At 48.0% G+C, this 27,424-nt stretch overlaps 1 protein-coding gene across 3 annotated transcripts in view; it reads left to right on the top strand.

The window, feature by feature from the left end:
* LOC134619510 (nucleolar protein 4-like) overlaps positions 1 to 27,424 on the top strand; it is an 85,835-nt gene that overhangs the window by 12,761 nt on the left and 45,650 nt on the right. The window contains exons 1-2 of one of the 3 annotated variants that reach the window (XM_063465354.1): positions 536 to 673; positions 27,019 to 27,172. In XM_063465354.1, coding sequence (XP_063321424.1) covers positions 27,055 to 27,172 — 118 coding nt within the window. In that variant the 5' untranslated portion in view covers positions 536 to 673; positions 27,019 to 27,054. Of the gene's footprint in view, positions 1 to 535; positions 674 to 8,298; positions 8,420 to 27,018; positions 27,173 to 27,424 lie in introns of those variants that run through there. The other 2 variants (XM_063465352.2, XM_063465351.1) reach the window with 2 other exon arrangements.

The following is a 27,424-nucleotide window of genomic DNA, read 5'->3' as shown; positions in this document are numbered from 1 at the left end:
AATAAATAAAAATAAATAAATAAATAAATATATATATATATATATATATATATATATATATATATATATATATATGGAGGTGAACCTCCGTATAGTCACCTTGATTCGTGTTACACCTGCGTGTCAGTGAGTTTATTTTGTCACTGTTGGGCCTCCGTACTGGACCACAGAAACTGCGTGTCTTCTGCTCCACGCAGCATTTCTTTATTTCACGGACATTAACGTGAATATTTTAGAGTCTTTCCTCAGCCTGACACAGATGTGTCCTCAAGTTAGGGATTACGTTTTGCCCTGAACGGTCTGAGGCTGTGGAGGAGTCCGCAGACCTCCTCCTGACCTCCGGCCTCCTGCTCAGAGTCCCGGTGCCGGTTCTGGATCGTCGGCGGGGAGAAAAACAAAGGCTGGACGGAGAGAGCGAGCGGACGGATCTCCATTGTTAGAACACATCTGGTCTCTCTCTCTCTCCCTCTCGCTCTCTTCTGTGACGTAAGCGCGCGTGGCCCCGCCCACTCCGCTTGCCTCGGTGAGTCTTGAGGATCCCGCTGTGCGCTCTCACTCCTCCCGGTGCAGCAGGATTTACGGTGCATGTGACGGAGCTGCAGGCGGAGGAAGAACCGGAGACAGAAGCCCGAGAGCCGGCGGAGGAGGACGTTCCCGGGGCGCAGGAGAGGAGGTGAGCGGGCTGCAGGTGTTTGTTTACGAGCCGCGGATTACTCCGGTCCCGGTTAGCGGTCTGAACCCGGGATGCTCCCCGGGACTGCGCGGAGCGTCCTGCGGCAGGAAGGGGGGGGGGGGTCAGTGATATTCCCGGTGCCACGCACGTGCAGCCGGTGACCGCGCACACGCTCCCGTGCGCGTGTTTACGTCTGTGCGTGCGTGCGGGTTGTGCGGAATGACCGAGCACCCGCACACGGTGACGAACGGTGAGTGACGCGTGCCAGCGGAGCGTCGATGTGTCGATCACGCGTGAATGAAAGCCTCAGAATCCTCGTGAGCTCGGACTCTCATGTTCACCTGCTTTGCTACAAAACATTCAAATAAATGAATTATCTGATCGATCGATTGATAGTGATCAGTGCTCACTATCAAGTGAGCACTGATCGGGCTTCAGTCGCTGCTGGCTTCCATGATGACGGGGGCAGGTTTGAGGTTGTGGGACGGTTTCCTGGCGTGTCACGTGGTATAACCTTTACCTTACAGCAGGGGCGTGTCCACAGGGGCTAAGCCCCCCCCCCACACACACACACAGAGGTGCTGGTGTTTATGATCGGGTTGTTTTTGAGCCTGCAGGTGTTTCACAGCTCGCTGAGCTCAGCGTCCTGCTCTGTGGTCGTTTATGAATGCAGAGAAATCTTAAACAGCTCAACTTGTCACATGATACATGATGGCCGACGGTGAAACGTCTAAACCATCGACCCTCTGCTGACGAACGCGCTGTGACTGCGTGGATTCAGATTAGTCCCACATGTACTCGGCTTACCGATGTGGAAACCCGTTAGCTGGGGCGATGCGAGGGCGTGGGTTTGAAGGAGTGGCGAGGCAGTAAATTTTCATCTTATCTAACACAGCAGCACAACAGTTAGCTGATAGCAGGGCTGTGATTGGCTGGTTTTAAATCATGGAAGCGTTCCTGCGCTATGCTTTGACCGTACTGATCCTCATCACACACACAGAGTTTGATGTTGCTGTGCAAATATTTCACTGATGTTTTATAATAGTTTGAAAGCATCCGAGTGCACAGGTGAAACATGTACCTGTACCGCTCTAACCAATCACATGGCTGCATGGAAACTTCACTGCGTTCAAACACGTGCGGTTAACATCTTATTAGCGGCGGTGACATCACTGCTGTCCTCACAGCAGAAGGACAGTCCAAAATATTCTGTCCCTTGACGACATGCTTCTTCTTCTTCCTGTTCAGAGGGAGTTTTTCCTTCCCACGGTTGCCAAGTGCTCGCTCACAGGCGGTCGCCTTTCTCTGGGTTACTGTTTGGTCGTTAGCTTGCAGCACCTCAAGGCGACTGCGTTGTGATTTGAGACTATGTAAATAAATCTGAATATCATTTTCAGGACAGAGTGGGTCCGAGCACATCCTGCTGCTTCACTGCGATGTGTGTGCATCGTGGACATGAGTTTGTATTTTGTGGCTTGTTTAATATTTGTGTACCTGCTCAGGAGCGCAGGTACAGCATGTTTTTCTCTGTCGGTGTTTTGGTCTAACGTCTCGCACAGATACAGAAAAAAATGTTGAATACGTTCAAATCCTGCACCTGTAACACGCTGGGACTCGCCAAACGGGCATGTCCCCACCTGTGATCACACTCACATGCTCAGTGTGGGCGTGTCTCTGTGACGAAGACATAAAGCCACGCCCTGCTGCTCACACAGAGACCGCCTCTCTCTGCGTTTCTACTCTTCTTCTTCCACGGTTCTAGTTTCTCTACTTTCAAAGACGAGCCTTTCCTTCAGAGGTCAGAGGTCACGGCTGGATCGTCGATTCAGAGCCGCAGCCCTCGAGCTGATAAGAGTTCGCCGCCTTGCTCGAGAGCCCTTCAGCAGCAGGGTGGGAGGCTCTCTGAGAGCGAGGCTCCTCCAGCTGAAGGACGGGCTCTTTAAACTCTGCCTCCGGTCTCGAGTGGACTCCACGCTCCTCGTCGGCTCATCGTGTTCCTGATGACATGTCAGTCAGAGCGAATCAGCACGTGTCACAGTCACAAGGACGGATCACATAGATGCTGATGGGAGATTAGAAGATGGGAGTCCTTTTTCTTTGACGCTGCAGCTCAGAAACACCATTCAGATGGAATCAGCTGATAGCCGTCACGATCAGCTGTTGGACTGACCGACAGCCGCCTGAATCCATGGTGATGTCACAGCGTACCTGTTGTGTCTACAACGAGAGTAAAACACATGACAGCCACGAGCTATGATACACCCTTTATTAATTATTAGTTGATTTATTCTGCAGGCGTGAGCACCTGTGCAGGGAGAAATGATGGCAGGACGCCATGATGGCGCTGGACGGGCCTGTATTTTTTAAAGTTTTTTTTAACCAGGAAATTATGAGATTAAAAATGATTCCTGGAGGAGGACGGCACAGAGAAAACACTGAAGCAGAGTCATAACTCCTGCAGGCGGCAGCCCTCCTTTACCAATGTTTGGGATGGGCGGGGATACCGAAGACGGTAATATCCCAAACTTTTGTTTTTAGCCAATCAGAGCAGACTGAGGTCTACATAAATGAGAATGAAGTAGAGGCGGGGTCCGACCCGGGCCTGGTGAGCGTGAGCTTTCAGGTATGTGATGGGTCTCCATGACAACCGGAGTCCAGCTGTGCTGACACAGGCTCGTGGGCGTGACGCAGCGACGTGCCCGTTTCAGGGTGTTCCTGTAAAATCAAACGTCCCGCCCTCGCCGTTCTGTTTCCAGAACGGTGAAGGCAGACCTGATTAATCGCTGCAGGAGTCTGAATCCACAAAAACACAGGAAACGCATCACACCTCCACAAGTCCAGACACTAAACAAGCAATAACAGAACATTTAAAAGAAGAAATCTACTGTCATCCTATTTGACAGGAAGATGTAAGTGTGTGCCGCGGTGCGGGGCTGTCCTTAGCTCCTCCTCCTTGTCATGTCCATCTTCTGCTAGGGGACAGGAGGACGGGAGGAGCCTTCCCAGGATAAGTCCTTGTGTGAAGGCCTGATTAGATCCAAAATAACTGCACTTTTCCTTTGACCTGGCCATGAGCACAGCAGGAGGGCCGGGGGGGGGGGGGGGGGGGGGGGGGCAGCCTGCCTGCCTGCCTGCCTGCCTGCCTGCCTGCCTGCCTGCTAATCCCCTTTTCCTCTTCATCCTCTTCCTCTCCCTTCTGGCTGGGCTGGGTCTCTCTATTTCTGGAGTCTGTGGTGCATCGTGGAAATGCTCTGAGCTCAGGAGAGATCGAGGTCTGCTCGCTGAGCGCCTTTGAACAGCCAGAACAGAACATCATGACCTCTGAGACGCTGAAGCGTGGATGTTATCGTAGGGTCTTCACCCCCCTGTGAAGCGCCTATTGGTCACTGTTGTTGTGATTTTAAGCTGAGGCTACGTCCACACGTACACGGGTATTTTCGAAAACTGAGATTTTCCGTTTTCATTTTTTTTAAATCCCGTCCACATGTAAACGCTAAAAATGAAATGTTGGCCAATCAGAAGTCTAGAAGCCTGGTTGGGAAAGACTAAACAGGGTTTTGTACCCTCACAAAACATTAAGTACTTCTGAAAGTTTGTGTTTTTCTGGAAAGGCAGATAATTTTGTGTTACTTCTCAGGTGCCTTCATCATTTCAAACGTTAATAACTAAAGACAGTATTTTGGTTGCTGCAGACTCACAACTTAGGAATGAACAAAATGCATACAGCATGCATAAATTTAAACTTTTAAAAAAAGTAAATTTATTCAAAAACGACGTGGGGATTTGGGTTGTGTCTGTGTTGAACGGAGAAGTTCACTCTGACGCCTCTGTCTGTGTAAATGGAGGGACAGTAAGTGTGTAAAAACTGCAGACAGTCAGATTAACAGCAACAGTATTTTGTCTCTATCCACCATTGTAGAAATTCATCTCATGTAAACAATAACGTGGCGCACAGCGTGACGTCAAAAACGGCGCACACCTTTGAGGTTGCGTGAATAAATCTCTGTTTTCCTCGTCCACACGTAAACCCAAAAACTGAGTTTTCAAAAATCTCAGTTTTCAGTGATGGAAAACGCCGTTTACGTGTGGACGAAAGGTGCAAACACATAGAAAAAAATGTGTTTTCAAAAATACCCGTGTACGTGTGAACGTAGCCTAAAACTGAACTGACAGATGTAAGCACTGTGACATCACCGCAAAACTCACAACATCTTTTTTTTAAAAAGTGAACGAATTTAAATGAGAGTCCTGAATTATCAGTCACTCAGATACAGATCCCTGTTCTGCCTTTTACAAGTTACACTGGATTATACAGCTTTACAGACTGACCTAGAGCTCCCTCTAGTGGCTGTGCCGAAGTGCTATTGTTTTCAGCTGATATGGACCTTAAAATGTTGCTTTATCCATAAGTAAGCGCGATGATAAAATAATGATTGTCTCTTTGTTTTGTTTATACTTGGTTTGATTATTTGTACGTTTAACTGAGTATGAACGTTTTATCTCGTTAGCTTGCAGTAAGCGTGTAACAAGCTAGTTATTGATGTTAGTTAGCTAATACGATATTTTGTATGTTTTCAGTTTTACGATGGTCAGAGGCCGTTCTTCGATAAATCATCGTTATCTCGCTGTATAGTTGGTGAAAGCTAGGAAACTTAGCACATACTGTGCACTCACTGCTGCCTCTGCTGGACGGCAGAGGAACTGCAGGTTGACAAAGTCCGAGTAGTCCGAGGGCTCTGATCAGCCTGAGGACGAGGCGTCCTCCTGTGGCGGTTCACGGTGATGGAGGTGGTGAGTTTTTAGAAATGAGTAACTTCTGGTTGCTGAGTATGACCACTGAGTATCATTCCATGGTAACATGTCCGCTGCACATGTTGCCATGGAGACTGAGCACTGCGTCAGTTCACTAGAGTCTCTGGAAGTAGTCACGACCACGGAAACTCAACGACTAACAAACATCACAGTGGGCGGGGCCCGAAATAAACTTTGAACCTACCGTTTGAATTGACCACCAATGAGAGCGCAGCCCACTGCTGATTGACATGAGCGGGTAGTAAGTAAGGGTTACCTAGGCAACCAATACCTGGAACATCTGCTAGTGACCAATGAGCAGCGACGTTTGCAGAAATCTGTTTTCTACTTTTTAAAGGAAAAAATGATATTTTTGGGTCCCTGTCATCGCCGAGCGAAGAGACGTCACGCTGAACGAGCGTGAGAATCCAGCACTCGCTGGTCATGTGACATGTTGGCTTCACCCATGGGTGTGCGTGAGGATAAACGCGGGGATGCTTCTCGTCTCCTTCAGTTCTTGTTTGTTTAGGAGCAGCTTGACCCTTCAGGCGGGCGTGGGTGGCGTGGGTGTAAGAGGCGGAGCTCTTTGTGTGCAGTGTTTGCAGGGTTAAAGTCTGCTCAGAGTTTCAGGTGGAAACCAAGGAGACAAGCTGAAGCTGAAGCCGACGCTTCAGTTCTGCCTGTCGTCCTGATGGTGTCTGTGAAATCAGAGCTCCGCCCACAGCACCTCCTGCTTATAGGCCTCAGGGTGAAGCATCATTTAGTGGAAAGAGGAACAGAGAGAGGTTCCTGTGAGAACCTGCCATAAATGTTAAAGCTAGTTTCTTCTGACGTATATCTCAGACGCCGCCGCGATGCGAGTCTCCTTCCTGTCCTCCTCTTCTTCTGTTCATGGCACAGACTGCTTCTTCCAAACATCCTTATTTTAATAAAAATAAATGATTATTTCTGTTAATAAAAACATCAGAAGCTAAAGTTTGCCTCCTCATTGAGATGCCGGGGCGATCCCATTGGATGCTGCATCCAGGATTAAGGCGTTCCCATTTACTCGGTGTGCCACAGGTATCCCGACGGCGTCGGTGCCGCTGTCATCTCTTACCTGCTTTATACATGTTAGAGCTGCTGGCTGTGAGTCTGCCCTGACCAACACTGTCACATGTTCACTTAAACGGTCTTTGGTGACCCGGCGAGGGTTCGAGTCCGTCCCCGTTTATAATTGGAATACCCGAGCAGAAGGACATGTGGCTCAAAGCCGCCTCACCGTCACACGCCCCGAGAGGCTGGCGGGGTGTCGCGTCCCGTTTGGGCCTTTGTGTTTGTAGCCTGGTTACAGTGAGCTCGTCCACAACAGGAACCTGCACAAAACAGCTGATTTACCAGAAAGCCCCGCCTCCAGCACCACACGTGTCCGTCTCTGTGGTCACACAGGAAGTGCTGCCATGTGATTACCTGAGATCTGCGTGGCCAGCGCCGCCTGCCGCCATGCTCCTGACTGTGGTCGGTTCTCAGCTGCTGGAACTGCAGAGTTCCTCCAGAGAGGCTCTGGTGTGTGTGCAGGTCCTGGCTGTTAGTAGAGACAGCTCAGTGTGCTGAAGCTGACTGCTGCTCATACTGTGTGCGTGTGTGTGTGTGTGTGTGTGTGTGCGTGCGCACGTGTGCGTGTGTGTGTGTGTGTGTGTGTGTGCGTGCGCACGTGTGTGTGTGTGCAGGTCCTGGCTGTTAGTAGAGACAGCTCAGTGTGCTGAAGCTGACTGCTGCTCATACTGTGTGCGTGTGTGTGTGTGTGTGTGTGTGCGTGCGCACGTGTGAGTGTGTGTGTGTGTGTGTGTGCAGGTCCTGGCTGTTAGTAGAGACAGCTCAGTGTGCTGAAGCTGACTGCTGCTCATACTGTGTGCGTGTGTGTGTGTGTGTGTGTGTGCGTGCGCACGTGTGAGTGTGTGTGTGTGTGTGTGCGTCTGTGTGTGCGTGCGTGCGTGTGTGTGTGCGTGCGTGTGTGTGTGTGCTCAGGTACAGTCTCTGACTCTGCAGCTGGTCCTAATGTTTCGGCTGTGTTCCCTCCCCTTTGCCTTGGTGCAGCGTCTGATTGGTTAATGAGGTTGTCGATGTGATGTTTGTGCTGACTGGCGGTGAAACTAGCCTGGTCCATCGGTGACCTTTGACCTGACTAATCCATGCTGTGGGGCTTGGACGGCCCCCTGCAGGAGATCGGGGTTAATCTGCGAGCGCGGGGCAGATCTGGGCCGCCTGGACTAGGCCGGCTTAGATTGTCATTACCGGGCCTCGGCTCGCCGGCTCGCTTCCTGATTGGCAGAGAGGGCGGAGCGCTCGGGTCTCTGGTTGGTGTCTCACACCCTCTGCAGCGCCGTAGAAGAATTAGTGCTGTGTTATTAGCTGTTTACAGCAGCTCCCTCCGCCCTCTGATGAGGCTCGCCGCTCAGCAGCGTTGGGATGAACTCGATGGCTTTTTGTCCGCCGCTCTGCGTCTTAGTGCTGCGGGATGATGGCAGATAGGAGAGGACAGAGGACAGGACGGAGGGCTGCTTTAGTGTTTGAAGTAGTTTTTTCTGCTGCTTTAACAAAGATTATGATATTTTATTTAGTGCGCAGATCAGTGTTTTCCCGACGCCGCGATTAAGCGTTCCACAGTTCCACGTGAGCGTCACGGCGTCGGTGTTTGAGCCTTCATGAATGCTTCTCTTCTGTTCCAGGACAGCAGTAGCTGGTGTGTTCTGGGTGGTGTAGCTGGTGTAGCAGACGCTGACACGGTGTATCTGTGGCATTTCAGCTGTTTGCTCAAAATCAGTTTGTTCCTGTTGTATTTAAATCCAGCGGCACTGATCTCGGAGAGCATCACACATGAAACCACTGACTACACCAGCAGCTGACTGATTCCTGTAGCGGCGGTTATCTTTCTGTTTCCTTGTAGACGAGCGGATGATCTCGATGTCGTCAGAGGTGAGACTTTATACCCCCCCTCGTATCATCAGAGCCGTTTGGTCCTGGAGTGTAAGGTCAGTCATTAGCACGTGTGTCGTGCAGTGTGGCTGATAGATAACAAAGAGAGAAAGAACGACGTCTTCTTTTCTTTCTCAGCTCTTGAAACAGGAAGCGCGAGCCTCGCTTCGTGCTGCGTTCGCTTTGGGCCGCGTGATTCGTGGAGTAAATAAATACGCGGCGTGTGTTCCTGCTTCAGTAGTTTGGATTCAGTAACAGTCATGAATCCTGCCGCTGACACCGAGCGGCCCTGCCGACTCCCTCACTCTGCATGGACTGTGGAAGTTCAGTTTCCATGGTGACAGTTCAGAACACACTGTCAATCAAGGCGCACACACACACACACAAACACAAACACACACACACACACACACACACAAACACACACACAAACACAAACACACACACAAACACACACACACACACACACAAACACACACACACACACAAACACACACACACACAAACACACAAACACACACACAAACACACAAACACAAACACACACACACAAACACAAACACACAAACACACAAACACAAACACACACACACACACACAAACACAAACACTCAAACACACACACACAAACACAAACACTCAAACACACACACACAAACACACACACACACACACACGGAGCAAAGTGTGTGTATCTGTTGTTGGTTTGATGGTTCTTGGACACCTGTACTCGATGCACATGTTGCTCTCTGCTTTCGTTGGGTTTGGTCTGTGACATCCGAACATCTGCCGCCGGAGCGTTACCAAGATGGCTGCAGAGCGACGAGGCCGTCCTGTAAAGAATCTTCCAGAACCACCCAGAGCTGCTCAATGAGCTAAAGGTCCACGTGCATGCTGGTCACGCTCTGAGCTGTGGACGATCACCTGACTCAGGTGTGTGGATGGTGTTAGCAGCACGGAGGAGGACACGCATCACCGGCTGATACGTGCAGACACCCGGCTGCACTCTGACCTGTAAGATTAGATTTGGGCCGTTTCACGTGGAGATCGGGTTTCACAGCAATAAGCAGCAGAGAGATGGATGTGGTATATGTGGAGCTGTGTGGCCTCGTGTCTGCCGCTGTGGGACGTCTTCATCAGCGGGCGCTCTGTCAGACAAGCATCATTTCCTTGTTTGTGCAGAAAACGAGTTTGTCTTGGTTTGGAGCCGCTTGAGTCATTTCCTGTTTTATTTCTGAATTGCTCGCCTTGTTTCATCCTCGTCAGCTCTACTTTCAGCCTCTGGTTGTGTCTCCAATGATTGTCTCCATCTGCTCCGCACGCAGAGAGAAACGTGGAGATCCGTGCTCACCGAAGCAGCTTCTGTTTCACATGTAATCAGTGAGCTGAACACAGATGAGAATGAAAGTGCAACACCAGAGTTTAACATCAGCTTTGTTCTGTGTTTATTTTAAAAAGGACAAAAACATGAAGGACTTGTTCTGTGAATCGCTGAAGGCTGACGTCCTGTTTTACATGGAAGCGAACAGGGCCGAGTCTAAAGGTGGGCACGGGGTGTACCGGGCCAGATTTATTTCAGATTGAAGGTGAAATAAATTAAAATATTGTCTCAGCTAAATGTCATTAATAAATATAAAAATAAAATGTTTTGTCACAAGCTGATAAAAATAAACACGGGGCAGTAAACGCCTCCGAACGCTGACCTGCTGTTCTTCATCGCAGACACCACGTTCTCCTTTAAAGGCACACACACATACACACACACACACACACACACACACACACACACACACACACACATGTCTGGTTTGCTATCCTCGTGGGGACATCCCATTGACATAATGCTTTCCCTAGCCCCTTACCCTAACCCTAACCATTAAAAATGAATGCCTAACCCTAACCCTTACCCTAAACCTAACCATAACCTAATTGTAACCCTGACAGTAAAACCGCATTTTGAGTGTGAAAATTGCTTTCAACCCCGAGGGGACCTGGATTTTGGTCCCCACGGTGCAGAAAGTCCCCACCAGGATAGTAAAAGTCAGATTTTGGTCCCCACCAGGATAGTACGAACCCGTACACACACACACACACACACACACACACACACACACACACACACACACACACACACACACACACACACTCACACACACACGTAAGAAACAGTGACATTTCCAAACTGGAAACCAGTGAGCAGTTCATCTTGAAAGAGCTGGTTTTGACTATTATTATTGCTCATTAATAAGACAGAAGGATTACTTATGCGATGGAGTAATCGATTACTAAAATAATCGATAGCTGCAGCCCTGTAATGAAGGACAGACATCCTCCATGTTATAATAATGTAATAACAACTAAACAGACTAAAGCTGATAAAAGTAAACTAACATTTCCAAACAGAAAACCTTCATCCTGTTTCATTCTTTAAGAAATCGTGCTCCACCTGTCTCCATCTGTTGCCCCGCCTCTTTAACGCAGAGCGCCGTAGCTTCAGCCGACTCGCCGACACGCAGGCAGACCGAGGAGATTTGTCTCTAACAGCAGATGTGTCATAGCTGTCTCCCACACACATGTAACACACACTGTCCACCTATATATGTGTCTGCATACATTACAATGCCCACACACACACAGACGCACACACACACACTCAGTGCTTCTCTAATATCAGGACAAGGTCAGTGTGTGTGTAGAAATGAATAGAAGAGCTCCTCCTCCTCACTGTCACTCTGCCATCTCTGTTCCTCTCGGCCATTTAGCTCCTGGACACACACATGGAGACACACACAGACAGACAGACACACAGACACACACACGGACACACACACAGACAGACACACACAGACAGACAGACACACACAGACAGACACACAGATACACAGACACACACACAGACAGACAGACACACACAGACAGACACACACACAGACAGACACACACACACAGACACACACACAGACACACACACAGATACACAGACACACACACACACACAGACACACACACAGACAGACAGACACACACAGACAGACACACAGATACACAGACACACACAGACAGACACACAGACACACACACACACACACACAGACAGACAGACACACACACACAGACAGACACACAGACACACACAGACAGACACACAGATACACAGACACACAGACACACACACACACACACACACACACAGACAGACAGACACACACACACAGAGACACACAGACACACACACACACACACACACAGACAGACACACAGACAGAGACACACAGACAGACAGACACACAGACTGACAGACAGACACACAGACAGACACACAGACACACACAGACAGACACACACAGACTGACACACAGACTGACAGACACAGACAGACACACAGACACACACACAGACAGACACACAGACAGACACACAGACACACACAGACAGACACACACAGACTGACACACAGACAGACAGACACAGACAGACACACAGACACACACACAGACAGACACACAGACACACACAGACTGACACACAGACTGACAGACAGACACACACACAGACACAGACAGACAGACATAGACAGACACACACACACACAGACACAGACAGACAGACACAGACAGACACACACAGACACACACTCCTTCCTGTCCTGACCACAGTCACTGTGTGTCTGAGGGCGATCTGCCTCTACTGGGGCAAAAACCCAGAACCTGTTCAAACAGTCGTCAAACAACATGTTTAGTGGGAGGAGTCATCTCTGCGAGGTTGTCGGTTCTCGTCTCCGTGGGAGAAAGAGTTAATGCGCAGGATGGTTTTAAGGACGGAGGAGGTGGTTTGACACACGCTATGCGTGCTTTGGGAAAAGGTCGGGTGAGGCTGATTGTTAACGTGGAAGAACAGAAGTCGCTAACGGCCTGACAGCAAAGCTGGTTAAAGGCACGTTCGCCACAGCGGGAAATCTGCCGGCAAGTGACCTTTGACCTTTAGATGCAGATGTACAGCTGAGCCTGGTCCCGTGGAGGTGGCTCTTCTATGTGGGGCTGTTTGCTGTCTCCAGGTCTGAGCTCTGCACAGCTGCGTGGTTGAGTTTGTGTTTGTGATGAACCAGTTTGTGTCTGAGTGTGTTGCTGGGTCTGAAGTACACTGGGATGTCCTGCTTGGAGAAGACTGTGTCTCTGGTAAACCTGCTACATGAGGGATGATGATGGCCCTGTGATTCTTCCTCGTTGGTGTCTGACCTTCTTCTCTGAGCATCTTTGATGAAAGCCCAGTCTGGATAACCGCATGTTTGTGTGTGTTTGTGACTGCCCTGGTTGTATTTAAATATGTGGAGGTAAGGCAGAGGTGTAACAGTGTGCAGGTCTGATCGGGGTGAAGCTTCTGTTTTCTAAGCAGGGGTCTTGTTGTAGTCGCTTTCTGACCGTCTCCACTGCCTCGGCATGCAAGCCTGAGACCACAGCGCTGTGGTTTCATCTGGATCCAGGGGGAGTTTGCAGAGCTAGGATGGTGGTGGTGTTTTGAAATGTTGTAGGTGGCTGACTTTGTACTGCTAACAGTGGGTCTGAGTGGGGCTCCTTCTTTGTGGATCTTTGGAAGTCCGTATATAGAGGGTATAGCGCCCCCTGGGTACAGGCGGTGGTATGTAGGGCGGAGAGTGTCAGAATCCTTTTTAAGTTGTTCCAGGGAACTGATGACCTTCTTTTTGTAGTTGCTTGTGGGCTTTCGCTTTGAGGCTTCATAGGTGTTGTTGTCATGACAGCAATGTGGCGGCCTTCTTTTCTTCATTGTGAGGTTAGACAGAGGAGCTTTTGCACCGGAGAGGGTGGCTGATACTTTCACGTGATTCTGCTTCAGGTCGTTTATTAATCCTTGTGTCTGTTTCTGTGGCTGTGACGAGATCCGCTGTCAGCAGCTCCAGTCCTTCAGCTAGCACCTTTGATTTTATGTAACTACACAATATGACTCCTTATTTGACGTCTACTTTATGTTTTTATCTGAGCAGCTGGAATGAGTTTTCATGGCTAGTTTTTTACCTTCGGCTTAGTAGAATAACGGCAGACTGAAACCATCACCAGGGTCATCCTCCTGAACTCAGCGAAGGTCAGCAGCTGCTCATCGATTATCCCTGCGCTGCATCTCTGCTGCACACTGTGTGAGGGTTTTATAAGCTGACAGACAGACAGGAAGCAGACAGACATGCACTGCCTCTGTGCTACCTCTGCTTCATTACAGTGTGTACATGTTCATAAACACACACACACACACCTCCTCCTCAAGGCTGGTTTTCTGAGCGATCAATATTCTGCAGTGGAGCAGCCGGCCTGCACCCTGCTTGTGCGTGTGTGTTTGTGTGTGTGTGTGTCTGTCTGTGTGTGTGTGTGCGTGCGTGTGTGTTGCTTCTTATCAATATCTTCCCCTCTCCCTCTGTTCAGAGGTGATCCTCTTCCCTCCGGCCCTCATCGATCTTGGGATGCTGCTGGACTGGATGCTGAGCATCGGTCGGTTTTTCCGCCACCTGTCCATCCCGCCGACGTTTAAACGTGGCTCCCGTCACTTCCTGTATGCCCCTCTTTGGCGGTTAGGCGTTGCTTCCTTTGCTCGGTCACAGGAGGCGGTGAGATGTCTGCGGTGATTACGGTGACGCTGCCGTGCACCTTCAGCACCGCGGCCTCTTCACAGCGTACTGATTTTCACCGCGACGATGACTCACTGAAAGCAGCTTTCAGCACACAAACGGAGCCGAGCTCTTTGTGTCTGAGTGGGTTTCATTTATCCTGCTGCAGGTGGGATGTTCTCCTGCTATTCTGACTAAAACCGATGCGTTTAATGTGTTACGGCTCTCTGCTGAGTTTGGGCACATGCACACCTCTGCCAAAGCTGAGACTTCCCTCCTGAAGGACGCGGCCATCATGACGTCACCTGCTGGGTCATGGCGTCTGAAGCTGAGTGTTTTCGTCATGACCGTCGTGGTCCATCCATCCACCCATCATCCATCCAATCCTCCACCCATAAATCCATCTATCATCCACCCATCCATTGGGATTAATGAGGACAGTTTAATCAGCCTTGTCCAGAGTGGAGCGGTTGTAGCTACTAAATTAAAGGATTTGTTTTCCTTTATGTCAGAAATGGATTACAGTATGTTCACATCATTAAAACCCAAATCTAGACAAACTGGTGACTCCGTACCACAACGATCAACAGCAGTTAGTATGACGTCATCACGCGGCCTTTTTTCTTTCCTTGCTTCTGAGCAAAGCAGATGTGGAATATTTGGAATATTTTATGCAGAAACACTTCACAATGATGAGGAAGTAAGACTAAAATCAAAGCTTCTGGTGTTACAACAGACACGCTCTTTCTTTGTCCTCGCCCACAGTGAGCCACTTCCTGTTCACGCTGGAGGAGACGTTGACTCAGTCAGAAGACAACCAGGGAAAACACAGCTGCTCCATCACTCGTAGATCGGATAAACCGGCACGTGTTTAAAAGTTCAGCACGTTTCGATGTTTCTGTTAATGAACAGTAACGTTAAAAACCAAACTGAGGTGGTGGTGTAACCACTCGGTTCACCAACTCTTCTCAGTCCTGCTGCACATGCTCATAATGCTCACATGCACGAGCTGCAGAGTGAAGATCCCTGTGGTGATGATGATGATGGTGGTGATGGTGACCAGTAGTTTCAGGCTTGTTTCTTAAAATCTGTTTATGGAATCAGAATTTTATCAAATCAGCATCATTAGAACAGACATCAGTTTCCGTGGAAACCACAAACATGACAGCGAGGGGGGAGGAGGTGGGGGCAGGATGAAAACGTGAAATCTGTGGAGGTGGGGGAGGTGGTAATGGAGAGTTGATGGAGGAGGAGCTGGCAGGATGGGGCAGCAGGAGGAGATGGGTAAAGGGATGGGGGGAGGGAGGCAGCAATAGGGGGAGATACATGGGGGGGGGATGCCAATTTAAGAGGCTTGCAGGTCCGGCTCTGCAGCACCGCGGCCTCTAAAACAAAGAGAACAAAGAACGAGGCGCACCGCCCTCCTCCGCCCCTCCACCCCTCCGTGTGAGGCGAGAGACGTCCACCTTAATTGATTTTCTTAATGAAATTCATGTCGGGCCGCTCCGCCGGGAGAGAGGCGCAGTTTGTGTACCAAACATGATGTGCACTGACAGGAACAAGCCGTGACTCCTTTCAAAATAAAATGTGCAGCAGCTCTTTTTGTGTTTGACAGATTTAACATCGTTAATAATCATCACAGTAGCTTTAGAACTGTTTAGACTCCACATCCACACATTTTGTTTCCAGAAGTTTGGACGAGGGCGTGCCCAGTAACATCCAATCAAAATCCTAGAATCTCACTGTGCACCAAACCCGGAGCTCCGCCTTCTTGCACGGTCCAGAGCTCAGTAGCCGAGGTGAGGCGGAGCTCTTCACGACCCGATCCCTCTGTCCGTCTGTCTCCAACTTCCATCCACCGAGGTCAACGTCATCATTTACTGGTGGAAAACTGACAAGAAGCCATTTGACCTCTGACCTCTCCTTCGAGGTTAAGGATAACGGTTTCTTACTGCAGTTGTTTGAGAGAATCCAGGGATGATACTGTTTAATTATGTAATCTGATTACATGCCGAACAATTATTTTATTTGGAGAACAAACTTTTTTTCCTTGATGTTACGAAACGACTGAACTATTTGAATGAATTCACTACGAGAGACGTTTTCATCCACATGAATAATAAAATGATGAAGGATGTTTGGTGATTGACTCTCAGGTAGGCGTGGTTTTTTAAAGTGACCCTGGTCTCCTTGGGTCACGAGCCGGGTCAGCGGCTCACAGTAATCCAATGATTCTCCATCACTTCCTGTCTGTGTTTCCAGCGTCAGACAGGAAACGATCCGCCGCTTCATCACAAACGCTCCTGTTCTCTGTCTTCCTCATAATGAAGCTCCATTAAAGACGGTTCAGGGAACTTTGATGGCTGCCCCCTCGCGATGTTGGCGCAGCCAAACGGACGACTTATCGTCCCGACTTTGTGTTACATAAGCTGCCCACTACCTGAATTAATAAGCTCAAGTCCTCCACCTCTGAGATCCTCCAGTGAAGACATGCTTCTTTTAATTAAGTGTGTTTGAGCCGCCTGTGTCAGGCCTCGGGGCAGGCGTGGATCGTTAACAGGAGCACGGCGCCGCAAATGTGTGTGGAATCTTTGAATGATTCAGTTTTCATTAAAAACAGATGTGCACTTGTTATCCAGATGTTATTGTCACGTGTCTGTTCCAGTGGAGGGTGTTCGTGTTAACACGGTCGGTGTTAGTCCCTCAACACTCAGATTATCAGTTTTTTCAGCTCGTGGATCTCTGTGATGTCACATAGACCTGATCGGGTCAGCTTGTGCCTGTGAATGTAGCTCGTAGTAACAAAGTGCTTTGATTGGTTAATAAAAGCAGATTTACCGAGTCAGGGACAGAAGCCACGCCCACCTGCTGTTCAAACCTTCTGTTTACAGGGAGCAGCCAATCAGTGAAAAGTGTGACTGATTAACAGCAGAGTAATCATAGGCACAGCGTCACCACATGGTTAACCCTCTGTGTTTACTGCTGTATCACGTGTCAGGTAACCTTCACTCCCATTGGTAGTTCAAGTGGCCACACCCACTGTGCACCCTGCTCTCTGGCTCTCCGGTTTCTTTGTTTTGTGGTTTGCTGTCAGTGAGCCTGTGTCGGATGAACACTGTCTGTGATGCAGGAAGCTCCTTCTGTTTCCTTAACCGTGAAACGTGCTGTATGAAGTGAGCCGGACACGTTTGGCGGCGGCTGCTGCTCAGGAACCGTGTGACTGATGAGACACGCGTGTGCCCTCGGGGCCTCCACAGACCTTATCAGTTTGTCAGAGTACACACTGAGACATTAATCTCTAATTTAGGATAATCAGGTGTTTGTCTAAGCTCAGTTTACAGTCTCAGGTTAATGTCAGTTAATGAAACGAGCCTTTATGAAATCACCAGGTTTATTATTAGATTATTGAACTGTAGTATAAACATTCCCACGGCGGCTGATTTACGATGCGCCCTGCTGTTCCCCATGTGCTCGGCGTTGGGTGTGAGTGGGTGATGGATGCTGGCAGCCGGCTTCAGCAGCTCCGCCTGTCAGGAGGTTCCTGCTGCAGGTGACATCCAGGTGAAAGACCGTCAGGTCTAACGTGGAGGGTCAGGTTATGAGTACGTCTTCTCTACGTGTCCTCGGTGAGTGAGCGGCGAGGCGTTTGATGAGGTCATCATGGCCACAGCACAGTCATTTTCCAGTGGAGCTGGAGCTACAACACTTCTGTTTAAACACCTTTAATGGAGATAGTGGTGTTTTTGGAACAGCTTGGTGTTCTCCTGGTGCAGCAGCACATGTGAGCACGGACCCCAGACCAGCCGTCATCTTTAACCTTAACTGTCCAATCAGATTGTCACACCCAAACCTTGCATTTTTGCCACCTACTATCATCATAAACTATAATTACTTATTTATATGTAATATAAATCGTTTCGCGCTCTCTTTCTGCTGTTTGTTGCTGACTGGCTAATGATCATTTGGTACATGAAACCTGAGCACAGCCACAGAGTGTGGCAGTAATAAACATCTGCGCTGGGTTAGGTTTCTAAATAAAACCTGCATCCGTCTTCGTGTCTGTCTGAAAGGGCCAAATGTTTGGGAAGACAGAGATTCCTGAAAGCAGGGATGTGCTGGGAACAGAGGAGATGAGCTCCGACAGAACGAGGCCTTTCCTTCCGTTTGTCCGGTGGCTAACTCGATTAGCTTAGCAAAGGCTTCGGATCAGATCCGGCTGCTCTGTTCTGGAAACACACACACGAAAACCAGCCATCTGAACACTTCTACACACACACAATAATGTGTGGCTGGTACAGCTCTGGTTTCTAATTTTACTCCCACAGTGAAGCATGCTGCTGTCAGTGATGGTTTCCAGAGTTCAGGGAGGAAGTGGACAAAAGAGACTCAGGACCCTGAAGGGAAACACAGAGATCCAGTTTATAACACGGGCTCCATCATGTGACCTGCTGGAACATCGTGGCGGTCAAGTGAGATTTTGTAGTTTTTCTTCTGGAAGTTGTAGTTCAGACACCTGCTGTCCCGTTACCGAGGATCCTAGTGTGAGGAATGTTTGCTTCCTCTGTGGTGGAGGAACGGGAATAGTGAGATCATTTGTTGGTCTGTAATGCTGGAACAAAAAGAGAAGTTAATGATAAAGTCAATTCAAGTAGTCACAAATACCACAGAAGAAGAAGAAGAAGAACAGGAAGAGACGCTGTTACAGGGCCTTCTCCATACTCAGGCTAACGTTGGTCTAACCGCCAAACCTGAAACCATCAGCACGAACACAAAATGCAGCAGGTGACCTGAACAGGTGACAGGTCAGCTGTCAAGTCTCAGCAGTTTCCTGCTTTTTCCACGAACAGCAGAACATCCTGATGGTTACTGTGGCAGCGCTAAAGATGAAGAAGAAGGCCTCACAGCTTCAGGATATGAGAAGAGTGAAGAATGTGTTTCAAATAGGTCTTAAATGCTGGTTTGGTGTAAAATCGAGGCTGACTGGCTGACCTGCTGCGTTCTGCAGAGGTCGTGTCGTACGCTGCCTCACTGTTTCCTTCGTGTAGACACAAAGATGTCGTTAGCATTGTTGGGACGAGCACACGGACAGAAACAGATGAGAAGCAGTGCGGTTGCTGGGCGACAGCTGGACGCTCGGCTTGGTTTACAGGAGGAAATGTTTCAGGATGCATGAATTTATTTTCCACTAACTGATCTCTGCAGGGACGAGGAAGGGCTGTGGGTCGAGAAACCCGGAGCCTCAGACTGAACGATTTACACCACATCTTCCTCATTTGCTCCTCCTCACCACCTGCTGCTCCCTCTTCTTTCAAACCTTCACATGTTCCTCTCACCCTCCTCATCCTCTCCTGCTTCACAGCTTCAGCTGCTCTCCTCTCTGAAACGTCTCGTTTTAATCTCCTCTGTCCGATTCGTTCTCCAAAGCTCACCTCCTTCCTCTCCACTTTCTCCTCCTCTTCATCTTCCGTTACTCGCAGTTAATCTCTCGTTTCCTGCCATCTGTAACGACCCATGGAGGTGTTTCTGATGGGACGTGTTGGTCAGTTTTTAGTTTGCATCCTTACTTTAAACCACAGGTGTGCTTGCCTGCTGTGGAGCAATCATGCTTCCTCCTCCTCTTCCTCAGTTTCTCTAAGCCGCCTCCGTTGTTCTTTGGTGGAAGTTAAGGTTTTTGCTGCTTCTCTCACTTCTCTCCTTTCCTGTTAAAAATAGACAATAGAGGAAGGAGGCTGTTAATTATTCATCTGAGGTGCACTATACTGTTTTTACACCTCTCATAATCTTCAGTCCTCCTCGTCATCATCGCCATGTTGAGTCTGGGCTCAGTTTGGTTTTTCTGAACATTTTTTGTTCAACGTCCCTCGTAGTGATGGAGAATCATTGGATTACTTTTTTCTGTGTGGGATGGTTTGTAGCTCATCCATGTTGGTCATTAACCAGCTAGCCCTAAAACAGACAGTTAAGGGTCGGATCTGATCCTGAAAACCAGCAATTCTCTATAATTTGAAGGTCTTAATGAGACTGACGCAGTTATTCTCGTGGGTCAAACAGCTAAAGTTAGCTACTTGTGTTAGCTTACCTGCTGTAGCATTAATAAGCAGGCTAAGGCTAGCATATGAAATGAATGTTACATGATATGATGTGGTGGAAAAAAGTCTTTGACCAAATTTGACTTTAGTGTCTTTTTATCTGTGTAAGAAAAGAGTGCTACAGTGCTTGCTGCTATTAGCTAAAATTAGCTAGACAAATAACAGTGAATGGAGTGCCCTCCGTGAGTCAGGTCTCCAGTGGCTAATTTTAGCTAGCTTCTATGCTAATGTAGACAAATTGCTACCTGCCTAACTTGGCAGCTAGCTGGCTAACTGTACCGTGCTCTCTGTCTCAACCCTGTGTGAAGCCTCTTTAGCTCTTAGCTTGTGTGGAGTTTTGGACTGTGTGTGAGTCGGTGTTTTGCTGGGAGCCAGTGGGTTGGTGACGTTAGCATTGAGGCACTCGGATCATAAACGTCTGATCTGTTTAATGTTAACATAGTAAATATGACAGATTTGTTAAAAAGCAGACAGAAGGAAAGGCAGATGTCGGTCTGAGCATGGACGCAGAGGTTAAAGTGTGTTATTGAGTTTGTGCGATGGCTCCAAACCCTGTTTCAGTGTATCTATCAGGCAGGAGCGCTCGAGTTCATTTGTATGGAAATGAGGACGTCTCATTACTGAGAACATTAATAAACAACACACACACAAGGAGAAGAAGCAGTTCGGGTTAGATACAAACTTGTCCTGTTAATAGTGATTTCCAGTGTGAGCAACAACAACAGAAACTACACAAATCCACATTAGCGTTAGGCTGCTGACGTCATAGATGCAGGATCACGACCTTCAGCCAAAGGCAGGAGATTTAGCCCTCACACAGAACACGGATTTTTACTTCCATGATTTTGTTGGATTTGCTGACGGGAAGAGAAATCTGGAGCGACCTTTAACCTTTCAAAGACGCCGCACTGTGATTGTTCCATCTTTAATCTATTAAGGATGATGTCCTCCATGTTCAACCAGCTCTGAGAAACGACTGCTGCTTGGTTTCTTTTTCACGGACATCGTGATCCTCGACTTCATCAGCGTTCTTCAGTCTTTATGAAGACGACATTTTCTGCACTCAGCGTTTTTAGTTTCCAGCAGTGAGCATATTTGAATGAGACACTTCTACCTGCTCATTAGTGCTCAGTGACCTCCAAATAACCTCACTGTCCCCCCAAACTGGAGCTCCGCCTTCTTGGGCGCTCTGTTAGTACAGTGACCTCACAGCAGCCATATTATTGGTCACATGATGTCATTAAAATGCTCCAAAAGGCTTCAACAGCACAAACACGGTCCACAGGTCCAGCTTAGCCTAGCAGCTACCTGTGTCACCACAGGGGCCACGCCCCTTATCATGTCAGCAGGTGAGTTATGTTAGCATTCTGCTCTCGTACAGGTGAAGGCTGGAAATGATCTATAGAAACAGTTTGTACATCAGGCTGTAAACATTGAACATGGGACTGACTCAGTGCTGCCTCTGCTGGCTGTCAGAGGAACTGCAGTTTTGGGTGCTTTTATACTGGCTTCATTCTTTTGCTGCTTGATGGCACACAGAGAGTCAGAGACACAACTTCCTGTCTGTGCACATCGCCCAGATCCTGAGGAAAGCTGGACGTGTATAAAGGTCCTGTGGGAGGAGCTGAACTGTCCGTCACCTGAGAGCTCAGTGACATCAGCAGAGTGAGCCTCTGGTCTTTAACACACCTTCTTGTATGTGTGTCAGCGGCGTGCAGGGACTGTCCTCTCTCTGCGTAGTTGGGCTGCTTCCAGTGAGCGCGTGCAGTCGTGGCGTCTGCGGTGAGGATGCTAATCCAGCACGACGAGCCCGGGAAAACTCCTCCTCTGAGAGCTGTCTTTAACAGACAGATGTGGGTCAGTGCTGCCACACAGACTCATGCAGGAGCTGCAGCGGTCGCACAGACTGCATCTTTAAATGGAAACCCTGGATTCCCCTGCAGTGTTTCACCGTTTTATTTCATTATGCAGCCGCAGCACAAAGTGCATCAGCTTTATTTCCTCTAACGCTCTGATTTAGCTCCAAAAGCCCAGATACACGCTCACCGCTGCACTCAGCACTGCTTCTTGGCCCTCATCATCTTATCAACAGTGGCTCTGTGAGTGAGGAGAGCACCGTGACCTCTTCAAGTTTCATTTCCACTCAGGTGAATATTAAATACAAGCCCACTAATATTTATTGAAGCCCTTTTTGCTTCATTCATCCTGAGTGCGTGAAAGCTTTTTCATTTTCCGTGTGAAGCAGCTGAGATTGATTCCTTAGATCTAAAGATCTCAGTTTAAACTCTGCCTGCACCCCGACCTGCCTTCTGTGGGAACACTTTAGAGCAGTCAGTGCTAACCGCGTCACGTGAATCAATGCAGATACAAAAACTACATTTATATGAATGCATCTATGTTTCAGCAGTACGCAGGAATAACCCGTGTGTTTGTGCATTTGCATCTGTGTTGTTGGCTTTACTTCATTCGTGTTCTGCTGTCTCGTTATTAGCTCAACATTTTATGTTTGTTGTTGGATTATGCATCGTGTTCCTGCTCCGAGTTTTGACGTCACTGCGATGTTTCTGAGGTCTCTGCTCCTCGCCTCAGTTTGTAGAACATCAACCTTCAATTCAATTCAATTCAATTTTATTTATATATCGCCAAATCACAACAAAAGTCGCTTCAAGGCGCTTTTGCTTCTTGGCTTGTTGTCTGTCGTCTCCTTGAATATGTGCGTAACAAGAAAAGGTGGTCGTAGTGCCCGAGATCTAATTATGGAAAACGCCGGGATCCTGAGATGCTGATTCCAGCTTTGCATGTGTGTTTGATGGCTGGGACACAGTCAGGAGTAGCTTGGCTGCTGACAGGCAAAGCTAATAATCATCTCATTAAAATATAACGAGACTCGAACCGCCTCACATAACGAGGTGCTGTGTGTACACACGCTCGCTGTTTGGATCCCAATAATTCTGACTTTCATGTCGGGCTCGGAGTGTGAAAGCATTTGTAAGAGTAGGTAGAAACGCCTCAGAGCGAGACGTCACCACCCAGCGAGGTGTTCATAACCTGGCAGCTCACGCTTCCACCTGTCCGCTGTCTAACAGCACGTTAGGGCAGGAGTCTCCATCCTCCAGCTCTTCTGGAAGCAGCCCCTGGGTCTGCTTCTGGTCTCCTTCCAAGAACCTCCCAGAAACACCTCACCTGGGAGCTATCAGCGTGGAAACATCTCAGCTGCCTCCCTTCAGTGTGGATGAGTTCCTCCTGAGTGGCCGAGCTTGAAGGCCGACCCGGACGCTCTCAGAGGAAGCTCATTTGTGCTCCTCGTATACGCGATCTCATCCTTTCAGCCCCACAACTCGTGGTCATGGGTGAACGGGGGGAGGAGGAGGAGCTGAGGGTCTGCGCCAAGGCCAAGGATAAGATAAAGAAGGATTATTTTGATCTGTGACTGTTTTTTTTTTTTTGTAGGAAAAGTCGAGTGGAGACCAATTTTAAACAACATCACTTTAATTAACCCTTTATGACAGGTCGGAGTGGGCAGCTCTAAGTATTTTTAAATCCCGGTAGCACTGGAACCACGTAAGCTAGCGCAATAATTTTTTTGCATATGAAACCGGAGGAGTTGTACTTACATGTTATGCATTCAGTTTGTCCTCAGTCACAGTTTCCTTCCTCATATAGCTTTGCAAAAATTGCATAAAAAGCACTTGCAGCAACAAAAACATAATATTCCAGAAACACGCTTTGCTGATCCGATCAGCTGTTCATAGCACTTCCTACATTGGAATAGACGTCAGCGCGAACTATCGCATGTCCGCCATTACCTGCGCGAAACCAGAAGTGACATCATTTTCACGGGAAATGTAGTTTTTTCCTATAGGGCATTTACAGAGATATGCTGGTGTTTTTTAGAATTCATGTTTGACTTTATGACTTTCTGTATCATTTCTGGGATGCTTGGAACCCAAATTGCTGCTGGAAATAGTTTATTTTGATGCACATGCTGTTTTTTTGCAAATTTGCATTATAATATTTATTTTCGTTTTTCCTGCAGTATATAAAAATTGGTGTATCTCAAAAATAAAACTATGAAGATACTCAAAATACATTTCCTGTTGTTGGAAACTATTTTGTGCAACTGTTTAGTATTTACAGTTTTGAGGGATAAACCTCTGAAATTTCCCAAATTTCCCATTTTCAATTTTTCTGTAGTTTATTCTGCTTTTTTGCAATTTATGGAGTTACTATGGACCTAATGCATACATATTATTAACATTTGGGATATAATGGTTGTATTGATGTATAGCAACTTGAAATGCTCCGAAAAACGGCACTACAGCATGTAAAAATATAATATAAGCTCTGGCGGACTTGGTTCTGTGGTAGGTCTTAAAGGCTTAATGTCCAAAGACACGGTCTGTGACCACTTTAAAAAATCAGAATAAGCAGGATTGTAATATTAATAATAGTTTAATGAGATCTGCTGTGTTTCCCAGCGTTCTCCGCCTGAGCCGAGGAGTATTTGAGTATTTAACGTGGAAGAAAAACAGCTCAGAGAAACGTCGGCATGCCGCTTGTGCTGCCGGCGAGGCCTGCAGGTGCTGCTCGTGTTGTGTTTGATTTGGCGTCTCGCTCTCGCCTCCTGCTCGCTGTTTGCTCTGATGTTTGGGTTAAACCGTGGGAGCGGGCGTCATGGTGGATCCCACGGATGCTGACATCGACAAAGAGGCAAATAAAGAGATTAAAAACGGTTTCAAACGGCAGGTAAACACAGTTTGATTCATCCAGGTGACTTTAAACAGGCATGCAGAGCGCAGTGGGCTATCAGCAGGGAGGCGGAGCAGCTCATTGGCGAGGTGTGTGTGCTCATGGAGAGCACAGACGTGACTCGTGACACACGTCCTGCTTGGGAGCTGTTTCTTGTTTTTCTCTAATAAATCTTTAGATTGGTTTGTGTCACTAACGATGCATCGTCGGCTGAGAGGAAACGTGTGTGTGATCCTCGTCTATTTCCATCTTTCATCCTTTTGTTTCCAGAAGCCGCGTTACAGAAGACGCCAAGAATATTTGTTAATGTGGAGATGGACCGAAACCTGCCTGCTTATTCCCGAATCTCAGCTTCAGTTTCTCTGATGATGTCGTGTCAATTTAAAGTAAAAGGGAAACACAAAGTGACGCGTGTCATTTACTCACAGAGTTCGGTTCGCCATGAAGAATGAACCAATCGTCTGCTTTAAGTTTGCAGACAAACTTTATGGAACAGTTCTTCTTAAAGCAACACTTTAACTTAAACTCCTCCTGATCTCCCGTCATGGATCACCTGCTTCAGTGCTGGATGCTCGCGATAAACTCGCTTTGTGAGGGGCAGCCAATGGGAAGAAAGTTTTCTTGGAGGAGGAGGAGCTAAATCAGCTTGTTTCAGACAGAGGATGAAGTGAGCAGCTGCAGGGGGGCTCAGTGTGAGTTAAAGGATTATTTCAAACTGTGACTCATGCAAAGCTGCTTTGGGAGAGAGCCAGAACACAGAAGGGTAGAAGTAGGACTGGGCGATATATCGAGTTTTTTAAAAATATCGATATATTTTTATACGAGATATAAGATGTGACAATATCAATTATATCGATATAGTCTATGTTACGTTATAATTATACTTGTGGAGCCGCAAGTTTGCCTCTCTTTTGTCCACTTTTGTCTCTACGCAACGTTACTCCGCCTCGCCTCTCCTTCACTGAACACAACTCCCCCTCCTCCCCCATCGCTTCACCTGCAGGCAATGACAAGATGGACACGCCAAATCTCCGTTAACGAGTTACCGCGGATCGCCCCGTGTGTGGGGCTGGACGGCGTCAACGTGTTAACGAGCTAACCGCGCTAACGACATGCAGCCCACAGGGGCTGCTCAGCCTAAAATCCTTTCATTTTCTCAAAAATCGACAGCGCGCCTTATGTATGAATTCTGGTTGTGCTTGATGGCCGCAAACCGATTTTATGTGGACCACGGCGCTCAGCAATCTGTCAAAAAATGTTTTGTACGACTTTGGTAAGCTACGGAGCTGCACCGCTTGATGGATTGTCGGAGCATTACGGCTACCGAGGAGCCTCGCGGAGTGATACGTACTGTGCTTCAACGTAATATTACCGTATTGTGTGTGTATAAGGACCATAAATGGCACCTGTTCAGAGACACGGTTACAAAGAGGATTTCAAACTGCAGGCTGTCAGTCACGCAGTAGAAGTTGGGAACAGAGCAGCTGTGAAATCTGTCTGTTATTATGCTCAGCGTCTGTTAGTTTACATTTTGACTGCACAATTGTGAGCTTTTTGTTATGCACAAAACAACATAGTTTTATTTTATTTATGGAGCATTATTATTTAATAAATGCTGATAATTTATATTTGAGTAATTTCTTCATGTACATCTACGCTGTATGTTAATAAAAGTGCCTGTGTGACATCTGGGACACAGCTTCGACTAAGAACTCTTTTTGTTCTTACTTTATGGCTTTAAAAAAAATTATCGAGATATATATCTTATATCGCCATCCAGCTAAAAAATATCGAGATATGAATTTTGGGTCATATCGCCCAGCCCTAGGTAGAAGTTTCGTTTTTGCTTCTTTCGATTTCGGTCGTTCCCACAGTTGGATTACTTCAGATTTTATTATTCCAGATGTTTATTTTTTGTAGCTTCAGTATGTTTTTCTTGTCAGGCTGATACACCGATGCATCGACGCCGCTGATGCTGCTGATTTCCTGTGTATTCTTAAATATTCCCGTCTCTGTAAATGCCAGCAGTACTTTACACCAAAGCCTCGTTTGCAGCGGTGCACGCATCACTACGTGTAGCTGTGCTTGGTTTGCGAACGCGATTGGCTGAGGCTGGATGTGTGACCGTGCTCTGTGTCTGTGTTTCTCAGGATGACAGTTCAGTGAGCAGCGAGGAGGAGGCCGAGATGAGCGAGCCCACGTGGCTAGCAGCCGATCTGGGAGCAGCGTCAGACCTGAGCCCATCGAGCCGCGGAGAGAGGATGCGCCACAGTCCGCAGAACGCCCACAGCAAAGAGGACGACGGTAAGAGCGGCGTCACGCCCGCCCGAGTGCTGTCGCGCGGCCAAAACGGCGCTGCGTTTGTGGAGATGATGTGTAGGTTTCCTTTGAAGGCGTGCGGATTATCTGAAACATGCATGTGTGGATTGAGCAGATGGTGATCAGAGAGAAAAGCTCCTGTTGTGTTCGCTGCTGTTAATCCCTGCAGCGGGTTCAGGAGGTCACACCGGATAATGTGCTGCTCTGAAACATCTCGCTGAAGCTTCTCCTGCGTCA

The sequence above is a fragment of the Pelmatolapia mariae genome, linkage group LG20 (assembly GCF_036321145.2).
Source record: "Pelmatolapia mariae isolate MD_Pm_ZW linkage group LG20, Pm_UMD_F_2, whole genome shotgun sequence".
In the NCBI taxonomy this organism is placed as follows: domain Eukaryota; kingdom Metazoa; phylum Chordata; class Actinopteri; order Cichliformes; family Cichlidae; genus Pelmatolapia; species Pelmatolapia mariae.
The sequence above is the reverse complement of the archived record's forward strand: the minus strand, read 5'-3'. Positions and strand labels throughout refer to the sequence as shown.